This window comes from Gracilinanus agilis, chromosome 4 (assembly GCF_016433145.1).
Source record: "Gracilinanus agilis isolate LMUSP501 chromosome 4, AgileGrace, whole genome shotgun sequence".
In the NCBI taxonomy this organism is placed as follows: domain Eukaryota; kingdom Metazoa; phylum Chordata; class Mammalia; order Didelphimorphia; family Didelphidae; genus Gracilinanus; species Gracilinanus agilis.
This window is the reverse complement of record NC_058133.1, coordinates 237,239,362-237,255,661: the sequence shown is the minus strand read 5'-3', so window position 1 is coordinate 237,255,661 and position 16,300 is coordinate 237,239,362. Positions and strand designations below refer to the sequence as shown.

General features: G+C 37.6%; 1 protein-coding gene across 1 annotated transcript in view; it reads left to right on the top strand.

The window, feature by feature from the left end:
- GAS7 (growth arrest specific 7) overlaps positions 1-16,300 on the top strand; it is a 306,684-nt gene that overhangs the window by 287,176 nt on the left and 3,208 nt on the right. The window contains exons 9-13 of the mRNA XM_044676359.1: positions 2,351-2,429; positions 7,813-7,941; positions 9,551-9,674; positions 12,585-12,664; positions 16,150-16,248. Of these exons, the coding sequence (XP_044532294.1) occupies positions 2,351-2,429; positions 7,813-7,941; positions 9,551-9,674; positions 12,585-12,664; positions 16,150-16,248 (511 nt within the window). The remainder of the gene's footprint in view (positions 1-2,350; positions 2,430-7,812; positions 7,942-9,550; positions 9,675-12,584; positions 12,665-16,149; positions 16,249-16,300) is intronic.

Below are 16,300 nucleotides of genomic sequence, written 5' to 3'. Positions count from 1 at the left end.
AAGTTTGTCTGTGACAGCATGTCTCACATGGGACAAACGGAGACAGAGCTTATACTGTCATTTAGGATTAGATTACTGGACCCAAATTCTCTGTCCATCAGGTGCTTGCTTCCTTCAACTGTCAAACGCCATCTTTTTCAGGTGAAAGATATGTCTATGCAAGATATGGTCCTATCTGAAGGAGTCAGAAAAAGCTTAGCATCACTGACCTGGGTCAGTCCTTATAAGGATAATGTAGTCTCTTTGTGGGTTTCAGAGTATGTCCATCTATGACTTTTTCCTGGTCTGTTAACCACTTTGTAAAGACATGGAACTACGTGGTAAAGAGATCATCTTTCTATCAGCTGCTGAGTAGAAGTTCTTGAAAAAGAATTCCTTGATGGACAACTCATCTGTGGCCTCAGGCCACTCTCCCACCTGGATGATGGTTACAATAGCTTTTCCTTCTTGCCTACCAGGAGAGAAGTTAAAAAGGGCTAAATTTCCTCCAGGAAGTCTTTTCCTATAAACTCCCACTACCAATAAAAAGTCCATTTCTTTCTTCATCATGTGCTTAATAGACAAAATACAATCATAGCTGCACATACTCTGAAGCCCACTTGCCATTATATCACAGTCATAAGGGCTAGGCTTGGCCCATTCTCTTTTAGAACAATTTGCACCATATGTCCTAAATATTTTATATGATAGTTGAATGTTCAGAGCTAGGGATTAGAATCACTTGATACTTCTCCTTCTACTGTTGAGGTGTAACTACAAAATAATATGACAAACAGAAATTTTTTTTAACCCCTACAAATGAACCTTATTCAGGCTGCTAAGTGGCATTGAATCTTGAGTCAAGAAGATAAGCTCAAATACAGTTTTAGACCCTTACCAGTTGTGTGACCCTGCACAAGTTAACTTAACCACTCTTAGTTTCAGTTTCCTCATCTGGAAAATGGGGACTATAATAGCACTTCTCAGGTCGGTTATGAAAATAAAATGAGAGAATATTTGTAAAGGGCTTTGTAAATCTTAAGGCACTATGTAAATGTTCATTATTTATTATTATTATTATTCCTCAAAGTGGTTACTTCACACTTATTTCACACACATTGAAAACTTATTTCAACCATGTTGTAGTTCCATCTCACATTTCTGGAATTCCTTTTTTTGGAAATTTCCCACAATTACAAGTTGTTGTTTTTTTAAACCCATATCTTCTATCTTAGAACAAATGCTAAGTATCAGTTCCAAGGCAGAAGAGTGGTAAGGTCTAGCCAACTGGATTTAAATGGCTTACCCAGAGTCATACAGCTAGGAAATTTCTGAGGTCACATTTGAACCCAAGGCCTATCTTCTCCAGGCCTGGTTCTCTGTCCTCTGAGGTACCTAGCAGCCTCCAACTACAAGTTTTTGCAGCATGAGCTTTTAAAACAATAGTTGCTGGTGTTCATTCTTTGAGGATAAATCTGATTTGTCAAAAAGTTATTTAGTTAATAACTTTTGCCAGAAAGTTATTTAGAGCTGAATAAAGTAACAAATTTAGTTTAATAAAATAAAATATGTACGCACGGACACACAAAAAGTCATAGAATGTTAACTATAAAATAATGAAACTGTAACATCTTGTAAATGGGTTCCAAAGCATCCATTCTAGGTTTATGCTAGATTAGTTCTTTCCAGAGAAAGTGAAGTGTAAAACACAACATAAGGATTAAAAATAGTCAAGGTTGGAGGCAGCTGGATGGCTCATTGGATTGCCAGACATGGAGAAGGTAGGTCCTAGGTTCAAATTTTGCCTCAGACACTTCCCAGCTGTGAGACCCTGGGCAAGTCACTTGAAGTCCAACCTCCCCCCCATTGCCTAGCCATTACCACCCATCCGCCTTAGAACCAATACACAATATTGATTCTAAGACAGAAGGTAAGGGTTGTGGTTTGTTTTTTTTTAATAGTCATATTTTTTGTCCTTTTGTTGCTGCCACCATTTTCCTTTGTCACCCTTTTGCTTTTGCTGTTCCTGATCTCAGTTTCTGAGCACTTTGACCCTTGTAGATCTCCCCTGTTTATGTGAAACTTTGGGCTTTTGAACATTTTTCTCTGCCTTCTAGTGTTTATATATTTACTGTATTCTTGATTTCTATTGCTTATCTGGCCTTTATGCCATTGCTTTTCAAACCATCTAGTCTTGCATCTTTGGTGCTAGCACTTACTACATGGTCAAGAACTTAGGTTAAACCAGGACAGAACTTAGGGCTATCATTGAGAAAACTATTTTCTAGGCATAAGACTACTGTTTGTTTGTTTGTTTGTTTGTCTGTTTGTTTGTTTGTTTGTTTGTTTGTTTGTTTGTTTGTTTTTACAGCTCCCTAGGAGAGGCCTGGGCCCAGGTGAAGAAAAGTCTGGCTGATGAGGCAGAAGTCCATCTCAAGTTTTCTTCCAAGGTAAACCCCTTCTTCACATCGCTCTTTACACATATCAGATATATACGTCTCAGTGGGGGTGTAAAGAGTTCCCCTTACTTCCCCAGGTACATCCCAAAAGGATCAGGCTATAACATCCTTATATTTATTTTTTTTTTACTTTAATTTTATCTTTTTTTAAAACTCTTACTTTCTGAATTAGTACTAATCCTAAAACAGAAGAGCAGCAAGGGCTAGGCAATTGGGGTTAAGTGATTTGCCCAAGGTCAATAGCTAGGAAGTGTCTAACCCTGTCATATTTAAAGGAACTTTTTCTAGTTCCCATTTTTTCATCTATAGATCAGGCCTTAGCTCTACCTAGGATGGCATTTTCCCCAGGGTAAATTTTTCAATTGGGACAATTGTAAGAAAAAGGCCTAAATTTAGAGTCAAGAAGAACTGGATTTAAAAATGGGCTCTGATACTTCTTGCTTCTGAGCTCACTTTCCTTATCTATAAAAATAAAGAAGCTGGACTAAATGATCTCTAAGGTCCCTTTCTAGATATAGGAATTGTATGTTACTATTATACGATAGTATAAAGTTTGTCTGTGACAGCATGTCTCACATGGGACAAACGGAGACAGAGCTTATACTGTCATTTAGGATTAGATTACTGGACCCAAATTCTCTGTCCATCAGGTGCTTGCTTCCTTCAAGCTGTCTTCTTGTACAAAGCTCCCTTACTCCATCTCCAACACTTTTGGCCTCTGTTGCCTTGTACTACAAAATTCTCCTCCTTTCTAGTCCTCCTGTTAAAGTGCCTAGGCTTTCTTTCAGGTAGTTTTCAGATAGGTTTTAGGAGGGAAGTATGTCTGAATTCAAAATAATTAACAGTGATACATGAATCATTTATTCATGTATTTATATTATAAGTTTCAGCTTATAAGGAAAATAGCTGTGGTACAATGGGAAGAACACTAACTTTAGAGTCAGAGGACCTGGGTTCAAATTATTGCCTCTGGAATTTACCACCTTGGAGATGTCAATCTCCTTATCTCTAAAATGAATGTGTTGCATTAGATGACTCTAAGGTCTCTCCAGTTCCTAAGTCTGTGATCCTTTATCATTCTTCCCTATAGGGTTTTTATTTTAAATGAGCAACTTATTCATTCCAGCAAGTAAAACTCTATGACTGGAGCTTCTCTGCCAAGATGTTAATATGTTGTTATGCTTTGACTTCATTTTTTTTAAAAAATCACAATCCTTTAGAATAGGGATCCTTAAACTTAGTTTTTGGCTAGGTTCCAAAGGGTCCATGAACTTGAAAAGAAAAAAAAATACATCTCATTGGTTTTCACTATTTCACAACTGAAATTTAGTATATCCTTCAATTATGAATTGATGATTTGAATGAACAAAAATAAATAAATAAGAAAGTCTTTTTTCAAGGAATTCCTATTACAATGGAATATTAATATTCATTGTTAATATTACAATGAAAGGGTAGAATGCTTGTTGTGTGAATAGGGTAGAGAAAAAAATGAGTCCTTAACTCCCATTGCCTAGTCCTTATTGTCACCAATACACAATATTAGTTCTAAGACAGAAAGTAAGGCAAGAACCAAAAAACACTTTTAAACTCATGCCAGGCTTTTCTTAGAATGAGGAACATTTTGACTCTCTCTTAAGATAAGCTTGGCACTTTATACCTTACCCTCAACATCCCTATAAGTCTCATTTGACCTCTAAATAAAATCCTTTTAGAGGAAATCTTTATTCCTTAAAGCAGATCATTCCATTCTCAGACCATTCCAATTATTTTTATTTTAAACCCTTGCCTTCTGTCTTGGAATCAGTAATAATTTCCAAGGCAGAAGAATTGTAGGCTAGACAATTAGGATTAAGGGACTTGCCCGGGGTTATTCAACTAGGAAGAATGTGAGGCTACATTTGAATACAGGACCTTCCATCTCCAGGCCTTGCTCTTTATCCACTGAGCCACCTAACTGCCCCAGACCTCTCTATTTATTAGGAAGCATTTTCTTATATAGAGATAAAATTGGCCCCTCTAACATCTTCTACCCATTGTTCCTAGTTCTAGGTCAAGCAGAAAAACCTAGTAACTCTTCAAATCATCACAAATATGTCTTTTCTTCCACCTCTCCCTTTACAAGCCTCTGTTAGGTCCTCTCTTCCCTAAGGTAGGACCCCAGTTCCTTCTTTTCTTTATATTTCCAAAGCTTGATTTCATTCCTGCTTCTGGTATTAAAAGCTTTTAATTATCTCCTTCCCCAAATAATGTTAACTAGGCTCACATCTATGTCTCTGTTTCTTGGAACCTTCTTTCTATAGTTTTGATCTGCTCCAAGATTATGTTTGTTCTTTCATGTGACTCTTTTGAAAGAAAGGAAAAAAATAAAGCATGGCGGTTTCAGACAGTTGAGTAGTAGGTGATTCATAAGGACATCTTATATCATTGGTTTTATTCTTGGCTCTTTGCTTGAATCTTTTCTCCCACGAATCTCTGGGCATTCTTTTTTTTTTAATTAAAAAAATTTTAATAACTAACTTCCACATAAGTTTTCAGAAGTTATATGATCCATATTATCTTTCTTGCTTCTTCCCTTCCCACTCTTGGAGCTGACAATGAATTCAGTCTGGGTTATATATTATCACGTAAAACATATTTCCATGTTACTTATTTTTGTAAGCAAATTATAGAACCAAAACCCCAAAACATACCCAAGTAAACGAGTGATAAATCATATGTTTTTATCTGCATTTCTATTCCACCAGTTCTTTCTCTGGACATAGATAACATTCTTCAAAAGTCCTCAGAATTGTCCTGGATCATTTTATTGCTGTTAGAAGCAAAATCTATCACATTTGATCATTCCACAGTTTTGCAATTACTGTGTATAATGATCTCCTAGTTCTGCTTATTTCACATCAGGTCATGTAGGTCTTTCCAGCTCTTTCTGAAATTACCTTATTCATCATCCCTCATAACACAATAGTTTTCTACCACTATCATATGCCACAATTTGTTCAGCCTTTCCCCAGTTGAGAGACATCCTTTTAATTTCCAATTTTTTGCCACCACAAAAAGAGCAGTCATAAATATTTTCGTTCAAACAGGTCCTTTCCCATTTTTAAAAATCTCTTTGGGACACAGACCCAGTAGTGGTATTGCTGGACCAAAAGGCATGCATTGTTTTATAGCCCCTTGGGCATAATTCCAAATTGTCTGGGCATTCTTCCCAAGATTACAATTACTCTCCATGATATCAAATTTAGTAGACCTGGAGAACTCTCCCCCTTCCCCATTCCTCTTCAAGTTAAAGCCCTTCTGATTGAATTGATAGACACCAGAGGCAAGAGTCTATATTTTTGCCATACTTTAAAAATCAATGTTAATTAAGTCTTTAGAGTCAGAAATTGCTTATGTACTTTCCTTTAGTCTACTACTAATAATAGTAATAATCTAATCCCTCACATCTAGATAAGAATTCATGAGTATAACAACTTCCTAAATGTCTTTAGTCTAATTCTCAAGATGGCAGTGTACTGTAAGTTGGTACATTAATTTCAGTTTTGGTGCCTAAAATTTTTGTTTCAGTAATTATCTTTTAGTCATCCTTTTCTGGGGCCTATAGAATTTAACTGTATCCCCCACTCTGAAACAGTAAATTTGGGGGAGATATGTAGATTTAAGGTTATTGAATATTATAGGGGCAGTTAGGTGTCTCTGTGGATTGAGGGCAAGCCTAGGGATGAGAGGCCCTGTTTTCATTTTTTTTTTTACTTTTTTTTAAATATTTTCCCCTAGTTACATGTTTCATGTTCTTTCCCTCTCCCCCAAACCCCTCTAACCTCCCCCCAGCTGACAATTCCACTGGGTTTTACATGTATCATTGATTAAGACCTAATTCCATATTATTGATAGTTGGACTAAAGTTATCCTTTAGTGTCTTCATCCCCAATAATATCCCCATCAGCTCATGTGTTCAAGCAGTTGTTTTTCTTCTATGTTTCTCCTCCCATAGTTCTTCCTCTGAATGTGGCTAGTTTTCTTTCTCATAAGTCCCTCAGCCTTGCTCTGGATCCTTCCATTGCTGCTAGTAGAGAAGTCTGTTGTGTTCAATTGTACCACAGTGTATCAGTCTCTGTGTACAATGTTCTCCAGGTTCTTCTCCTTTCACTCTTAATCAATTCCTGGAGGTCTTTCCAGTTCCATGGAATTGGGAGGCCCTGTTTTCAAATTTGACCTCAGATACTTCCTAGCTAAATGACCCTAAGGCAAGTGACTTAACCCCAATTGCTCTCACTTTCCCATGCTTCTGCCTTGGAACCTATAACTAGTATTGATTCTAAGAGAGAAGGTAAGGCTGTAAGTTATAGGTGTTATAGTAAGTCTTTCTACTCCTGGAGAGAAGTACAGAGGAATATAAAAAGGAGAAAAGGAAAACAGGCATTGAAGAGAAATGGTGAAATGTTGAGATCAAAAAGCCAGTTAACCAGGATTTTTTTAAAGCACTTTCTATGTTCAGGGCACTGGGCTAAGCACTGGAAATAGAAATATAGCAGAAAGTCAGTCCTTTCCCCCAAGAATCTTAGATACTAATGGCAGAAGACAACACATTAAAGGAAGCCCCAAGAGGGGTAGGAAATGAAGAGAGGTAGAGGGGAAGCTTTGTCTTGGGCCTGGTAGAGAACAGAAAGGAATGAAACATGGTGGACCTGGATGCCTTCCTTAAATGGAGGTTTTGGGAAGATTCATCCAATCAGAGGGAGGTACCACAGGAGAAAAATAGGAATTCCAGGGCTGAAATGAGCTCCTAGTGCTCTTCCTCTCATTTTATAGATGAGAAAACTGATGACTAAAGGAAGTGACTTGCCCAAAGTCATGCAGCTAGTTATTATTATTGATGTTATATTGTGGACTAACAATATTTTTATACTGTTATTTATATTAATAATTAGATAATAATATATAACAATTTCCCAGATGTTTTAGTCTTATTCTTAAAAGTGCTCTGTAAGTTGGTATATTTATTTCAGCTCTGGCCCCTGGTATTTGTTTCAAGTGATAATAATAACAATAATAATAACTCATATATAGAATATTAAGGTTTACAAATTGTGTTCATCACAACTACCTTTGTAATATAGGTTTACAAATATTATTTCCACTTTTCAGATGAGAAAATTGAGGCTCAGAAAAGGTAAGAGCCTTGCCTTTAAGTGTTGGAAGCTAGGAGTCAAGCCTAGCTCTTCAGACTTCAGGTCCAGTGCTTTTTTTACTATATTGCACTGGAACTAGAGCCCAGGACAATTTATCTTTATGATTTCTTCTACCAGTGTGAATGGCTGTTACCATGGAGACCCAAGTCTTTCTCTTCCCTCTGTTTTCCTCCCACCAGCTCCACAGTGAAGTGGAAAAGCCCCTGATGAACTTCAGAGAAAATTTCAAGAAAGACATGAAAAAATGTGACCATCACATTGCTGATCTGCGGAAACAACTGGCCAGCCGATATGCCTCAGTAGAGAAGGTAAGCTGCAAAGTAGAAGCACATGCTTGAGAAACATTATAATGGTGGATGGAGAAGCCACGTAGATGAGGTTCCCAGAGTCCCCCTGTAACAGGGAAGAGGGATGTGGGGGTGGGAGCGAGAATCTCTGACATATCCCGACCCCCAGCCAATAGAAGTAGTCTAGAGCAATTGTCTCCCATGTCTCCTGTGCTCATTTAACAGTATTAAACATCTCTCATATTAAATTGCCTTGCTACAGGTATTAATAATAGAAGAGAGAAAATCAAACTCGGGTCCTGTGACTCCAAGTCTGGTATAGGATTATGCTGCCCCTTCTAGCTCTTTCCCTTGCCCCACTGCCTCCCCACCCCATTAGTAGGGCATATGCTTTGAGTTGACTGGAAATGAATTTGTTCTTTTTGGGTTAGTTAGGAGAAAAAGACCTAGATATTTTTTCCTAGAGGCATCATTTTCCCCTGTGAGTTGCTATGAATGAAGGAGGTGTAGATCTGATGATGACAGGGGCAGTAGGAGGTAACTTGGCAAGAGAGAGAAAGTCAGGGCAAGCATCAATAGCAGTGGTGACAAATAAAAGCAAAATTGTGATGGGTGGGACCTGGAAGAGGCTTCCAATACACCCTGGGTCCATGATCACACTTAGAATGGGATTCCTGAGTCATAAAATGGAAGAAATCATAGAACCATAAAATATCAGGAGAAAAGATATGATCCTCTCTTTTAATTCTTTTTAAATGATGCGATCTTTAATCTTAAGATTATGTGTCCATTTTGAACTTATTGTGGTTTAGGGCATAAGATGTGGATAAAAGGCTAATTGCTACCAGACTACTTTCCAATTTTTCCAGAAATTTTTATCAAATAGGGAATTCTTTCTGAAGTAATTTATATTTTCTTAGGGGCAGCTAGGTAGTGTAGTGGGTACTCTAGCCAGGCCTGGATTTAAGAAGACCTAAGTTTAAATCTGACTTCATACACTCACTAGCTGAGTGATCCTGGGCAAGTTGCTAGTCTCAGTTTTCTTATTTATAAAATGGGATTGATAATAGTATCTAGCTCTTCGGGTTGTTGTGTGGATCAAATGAGATCTTTGTAAAGCACTTAGCATAGTTCCTGGCACATAGTAAACATTATGTAAAGATTAGATATGATTATTACCATCATCATCAAACACAGTTATTGGGTAAGAGGGGAAAGACAAGTCAAGGGTATATTTGGAACTAGAACTTAAGAGTAAAATTTATTTTTATACCAATGATCCCTAATTCTGTTTTGTTTTGTGATTCTTGGCACACGGGTACAAGTGGGCTGTAAGGCCTGTTAGGTGTATCCAGATCTAAGGTTCTGATATTTGTAGAGTGGTGAAATGGAAAGAGAATTTAAACTGGATGTCTAAATCTGGTTTCTAAATCTAAATTTGGTTTCTCTCTGTTACTTGCTGTGTAGCTGTGTGGCATTGGAAACCTCACTTAACCTCCCTGGAGCCCTTGTTGCCTCAAATGTAAAGTGGGGAATATAACTTACCTGCTTGAAAAGAGGACTGGACCTTTTGAGATCTTCTAATAGCTCTTAAGAGATATGTTTCTTTATCTGTTCTGTTTTCTGTAAGGCACGGAAGGCCCTTACAGAGAGGCAGAAAGATCTGGAGATGAAAACCCAGCAACTAGAAATCAAACTTAGCAACAAAACAGAAGAGGACATTAAGAAAGCCAGGAGGAAGTCTACACAGGCTGGTGAGTTCCCAGGACTGGCAATGGGTTACAAATCATGCACTTGCTAGTTGGCTCAGTGGATAGAGAGTTAGGCCTAGAGATGGAAGGTCCTAGATCCAAATCTGACCTCAGGTACTTCCTAACTCTTGGCAAGTCACTTAACTTCACTTGTCCATCCCTTACCACTCTCCTGCCTTGGAACTAATACTTATTATTGATTCTAAAATAGAAGGTAAATGTTAAAATAAATAAAAATAAAAAATCATTCCTTCATTTGGAGTCCAGATGCTATTTTTCTCTTCTCTCCTTTATATGTTTAGGAGATTCTAATCAGCTTTGGTAGGGTAGTAGGTTGAATCCCTGAGAGAGTGGGACATTTCAGTGAGAGAATAGGGACCTGAAGCAAAAAGTGGAAAGATCAAAGAAAACATAATCCTTAACTCCCAGAGTATCTCACCCTCTTCTCTCCATCCTGCAGTGCAACTCTAAGGAAACCAGATGCTTTAGAGTAAGGTTGTCTCTATAGATTAAAAATCAGATTGGCATTTCTGGTATAAAAGGAAGTTGGGAAGTTCTTCTGTGATGAGGGAAGATGTCTAGAAGAATGTAGGCAGCCAAGAAAAAAGGGAATTTTGGACAGACACCTCCTTATTTCCTTTACAAATTTGGATTTTTTCAGATTTACCATCTGGATTAGGGAATAGGGCCCAGGAAGACTTCCTCCCTGCACCATCCTCCCTACCAGGAGATGTTCACAGCCAGATAGGAGAAACTGCCTCCCAGACCTAACTACTGCTAGATCTTAATTAGTGTGAATAATGAATCCCCTTGTGTTGGTCACCTATTTGAATTCATATTGCGTATTTCCATTGGGCTAGAATTTATTACCATATTTTATACAGTTATCATTTCGAATAATGCAAATTTGAATAGATGGGGATATATGTATTTCAATGCCCAAGTAGGATGCCTTGGTTTGGCTTTGATTTTTACTAACTCCTCCTGTTACCCTGCCTCAGACCAGATGCAACTGAGAAAAGCAGCCATTACCCCTGACCTGATTTTCTCTAATTCTTCCAAGAAAACCTCTACTGCCCCCCAGTGATGAAAATTGGTTAATCCTCAGAACTACAGAATCCCTTCAGATCCTCTAAAGTCACAAGGAGAGAAGGCTAGACTGACTATATGGAAAGGTTGAGTTATAAGATTATAATGAAATTAGTTTATTAATCTCTAATACAGTAATTTTAAAGATTGGAATAAAATGGACAAAATGTTACAAATTAAAAGGTTAAAAAAATGTGAGGTCATGAAAATGGCAGTGGATTCATTGTCAGAAGACCTGGATTTCAGTCCCAGCACTTTCACTTGCCTCCTGTGTGATCTTGTACAAGTTCCCTTTCTGGGTTTCACCTCCCTAAAATTAAAATTTTAACATGAAAATAGGAAGGAAAATACTATTTGTGGGAGTAATTTTAGAATCATCTTTCTGAATGTGATTAGGCCATTAACTTATGTTAACTAAGTGTGTTAGAATAAAAATCAGAATCAATGCCAAATTAATAGAAAGGCTAAAAATGCAGAGAAAACAACCCCAACTTGACCCATTTAAATAGCTTCAGCTTGACCTAATAATAGCCCCCCACCAAAAAAAAATAAAACACACAACTCAAAAGGGAAATGGAATAGACATTGATTGCTATAAATAAACTTCCACCCTTTCTTATAGAAATTTAAAACATTTGCCATAATGAGGCCAAAAGAGCCTAGAAATGACCTCAACCAGCAAGCACCTATAAATTGGAAATCAAAGATATGGGTTCAAATTTCAGTTCTGCCCACTACTATGCTATGTCTGTGGGCAAATCATAACCACTCTGTGCACAGTTTCCTATAAAATGAACAAGTTGAAGTAGATGACCTCTAAAACATATTCCAGATATCTAAATTTATGATCTGCAAAATAAGAGAGTTGGATCTCCAAGTTCCCTTCTAACTCTAAAATTTCTGTTCATTAACCCTAGGTAATCACAATAATGTGCCACAAGTTGCCAAGTGGTAATTGCTTTCATGAGTTGTCAGAACCACTAGAACTGAGAAGATCTGAGTCTTCTTCCTTTTTTTCAGTAGGGTCTAGTTCCATGCCCTTCATGATGCTATTCCATAGCATCCCCAAAGTCCTAGAAACTTGAGGAGCCATAATATTATATCAGATCACAGGATTTTGAACTGGAAAAGACTTTGAAGATCATCTTATACAATATTCTCATTTTGCAGATGAGGAAAGTGAAGCTTAAATATGTTAAGTGACTTGTATATAGTTACACAGGTGGCCAATCACTTATCCAGTGTTTAAATGTGAAATTTTCAACTCTAGTGTTCTCTTCACTATATCATGAATGAGATTTAAGGTAGCCCAAGAGTAATAGACCTATTCCTTGAGTTTTCTGTAATGGAAATTAGTCTAAGCATCTTCATGATGAGTAGAATATCAGAATAGAACAAATCTAATTTGAAGCCTTTATCTTGGTTCACATTAACATAGTACTTTACCCAACTGAACCAAGGAACAATTTACTTAAATGGGTCAAGGAACAATTATTGAACAACTGAACAAGGTTGGTAGGCCTGGAAGTTGTTAAAAAGTTCACTTAATGAGGGATGCTATGGTTTCATGTCAGTAAATTTTAGTAATTTTAATTTAGTAAATTTAATGTAATAATTTTAATCCCTAATATTTAGTGCTAAGTACCAATATGTATGTTGGATTACTTGACTCTAATAGTCTCCTGTCATCTTAACTCTTAGTCTCCACTATATAAATAACCAGAGAAAGAGGAGAAAAGATAGCCATGAAAATGGGAAGGGGGGGAGATAATTGTGTCCACCCTGAATGGAGGGAAAATAACCTTGTTCCTTCTGTGTTTTCAGGAGATGATCTGATGCGCTGTGTGGATCTCTATAATCAGGCCCAGTCTAAATGGTTTGAAGAGATGGTGACAACCACCTTGGTAAGAATCTGTGACTGCCCTCCAAACTCCCTGCAGGGATAGGCGACATACTCTGCTGTGAAGGGTGATGTGGCCTGTGCTACAGGCTCCATCCTACAGGAGTTCAGGGGAGTTCTAAGCAGAATAGTAAAGGGGCCTAACCCCTTTGAACTGGAACTTCATTTACTATAATAGAATCTAAGCTGTCAGTCTAGATGTAAAGTCATTTGTCCTTTTCTGTAGAATCCCCTAATCTAGCTGTTAGCCCAAGAAAAATTTTTACAAATCTACAAATCTTTTTCTACCAAATGAGCACAAGATTTAGAACTAAAAGGAATCCTTAATGATCAGCTAATTAACCCGACTTGCCTAAAGTCATAAGGTAGTGAATAGCAGAGCCAGCATTTGAACTCACATTTTTTCAGTTTAAACCCAGTGGGGGTTTTTTTCCCACTAAGTCCTTACTTTTTATTTTTAATTTATTTATATATTTTTGTTTTGATACAAGTGCTTCTCCCCAGATCCCCAAACCTCTTCCCTATTGAATCAGATTACTCCAAAATAGTTCAATAAAACCACCCAAGAGCATGATTTCACATGTCCTTAAAACCTATAATTTTTTTTAAAGAATCTTTTCTTACTTCCCCTTTTCTCCAGTGACTGGCTCAAATTCATATCACCTCCCAATGGTCCTCAGAAGTGTAAGAATAACTTCCTAGACTACCTCCTGGCAATTCTATCTTGGCACTAAAGAGAATTTTTACAGGCAAGGAATAAAGTGACTGAATGCCATATTCTTGCCCCAGGCAAGGCAAAGGAGTGGTTCTAATGGACCTCTAGCCCCAGGATGGAAAAAGGTCTTTTAAGAACAAGAAAGCAAGTGGATTAGCTGTTACTTAGAGAATTTTCTAACATTAACAGCTATACAATAATGATATACAGTACTTACTTCCTACTTGAAAAGGACTTGAATTATTTAAATTTGACCATCCTGAGGAGTACACTCCCTCCACCACTCCACCCATGATGCTTCCCTGATTTCTTTCTTGCAGCACTTGGATATCTACTTTCCGTGTGTGGTGTTGTGAGGAAGATTAGTTAGTAATAGTGTTGGCACAGTGAAATAGACTTCATGTCATATCATTTTGAAAGGACATATTTATGATGCTGATGCTGAGATCTCATGGTCACACCTTACAAAAATTGTCCATTATTAACCCAGCTGTCCTATCCTCTCAAAGTGTTAGTCAGCCAGAGAAGATTAGAAGCCTCCACCTGGGATAATGGCCTAGTTTTCTCCCAGTTAATCTCCTAACTAATTCCCTGGCTGACTCTCCCCCACCCCTAGTTAATCACTTAGGTAATGCCCTAGTTGTACACTGAACTGCATGAATCCTGATGAGACAATACCCCTCCACCTCCAATTCCCAAAATAAGGAGCTACCCAGAAATCTCTTAGGGATCTCCCACAGTTCAACCATTCCCTAAGACAAACTGAGGCTTTTGAGTACTGCCTCAATTAAGTTCATTTTTAAAATGTTAAATAAAGAAAAAGAAAGATGTTTTTAACTATCTTTTGTTTGTAAGATGTCCTGGTAGTCAAAGATAAAAATGAAATAGAGTCTGTCCTGTGCATATTTTCCTGGGAATATATATCATGTATACAAATTAGGTGTTATGGCAGCAGCTAGGTGACTCAAAAGAGAGCCTGGCCCAGAGATAACAGGAGGGCCCTGAGCACAAATCTAAACTCATTAGCTGTGTGACCCTAGGCAAGTCAATTAAGCCCTATTGCCTAGCCCTTACTGATCTTCTTTAGATGCAATACATGGTATTGATTCTAAGATGGAAAGGTAAAGGTTTAAAAAATTGTGTTGTACAAGAGAAATTGAAGAAGGAAAAACACAAATTATTGAGGGAACAAGGATGACTTCTTGGAAGAAATGGCATATGAATTAACCTTGAAGACTATGAAGTCAGAGGATTTAGGTTCAAATCCTATTGTGACTTTGGGCAAGTCCTTTCTGGGCCTTAATTTCCTCATTTAAAAAGTAAAGAAATTGTAGTAGGTGACCTCTAAAATGCCTTCCACCTTTAAATCTTGTGTTCCTATGCTTAAAAATTATTCTGGAGACAAGTACTCTCCAGGCCCAGGCTGTGTCAATGCTTAGAATGGGAGATAAAGTTCAGGGAAGAACTAGGCAGTTTGAGTGAAACATAGAAATGGCATATTATGAAAGCCAGATTGTGCAGGATCTTAAATACCAGGTTCAATGTTTGCAATGGGGAGTCATGAAAAATTTTTTTAGCATGATCAGCCCTATGCTTTAGGAATATTACTTTCATAGTATTAGAAAGTGATTAGTGAGGAAAGAGAATAGGAACAGGGAAACCAATTAGATTATTATAGTAGATAGAGAATAAAAGTTGGGTGAGAGGTGGGGAGAATTACTGAGGCAGTGATACTAAGTGGGAAGAAAGGGAATGGATGCTAGAGTTATTATATTAACTTGAACCCATGGGGATTTATGAAATCTCTTGGAGAGGGATGGGGAGAGAGGGAGAGAGGAAAAGAACACCCACAAAATGAGTCTCTGAAGAAGACAAGGTGAGAGAGAAAAGAGCAATATCTTGGAAGCCAGGGGAGTGGAAAGTGTCCAGGAGGAATGTATGGTCAAGCCATATCAAAAGCTAAAGAGAGGACTGAGAAAAGACCAATTTTCTGATCATTTAAGAGACCAGTAGTAAGGTAATTTTGGAGACAGAAATTTTATTAGACAAAATCAGATTGTAAAAGATTAAGAAACAGATGTTTCTTAATATAGAATACTTAATATAGAATTCTTAATATAGAAATATCAAATGTAGAGTATTCTTTCTACAAGATTGGCAATAGAAGGATTCTTTTGAGGTGATAGTCAGGTATAAAGGGTTTCTTAAAGAAGGGCAGGACCTGAGCATGTTTCCTTCATAGTTGCAAGAGAAGGAATCGGTATCTACTAAGAGATTGGGAAGAAAGAGAATCAATATAAATGACTGATGAGGTACAGTCCTGGCCAGTCAATCAAGGAGGAATATAAGCTTTTTTCCATGAAGCAATGAGATTAGATAGCATGAATTTGTGGTCACACAGTGTTGTGATTTTCCCAAGTGATATTCAAAAACTTGGTTGTTCAAAGTGGAAAGCATAGGCAATGGGAGAGCTTCCAAGGGACAAGGAACTAGAGAGCAGTGAAAAATAATGTCAGAATAGCTTTGATGGATTAGGAGATCAGAGACTTATATTTCCTTCTCAGCTAGGTAGCATTGGAATAGGCCCAACTACAGAATCTCACAAAACTTCTTGAATCCAAGATCTCAATAAGAATATGTTTAGGTTCAAGAATTTGGCAAATACTCCCAATATTTAGTGTCATGGGGCTGATACTGAGACCAGCCTCCACTGAAATGGTTAAAGTACAAAGGAAAATGCTCAGAGACACCAGAAACCTTCTCTTCTCCTACAGGAACTCGAGAGACTGGAGGTGGAACGGGTAGAGATGATTCGACAACATCTGTGCCAATACACACAGCTGCGGCATGAGACAGACATGTTCAACCAAAGTGTGAGTTCCTAACCTCTAGATTGCTATAATCTAGTAAATAGGAGAGGCATTA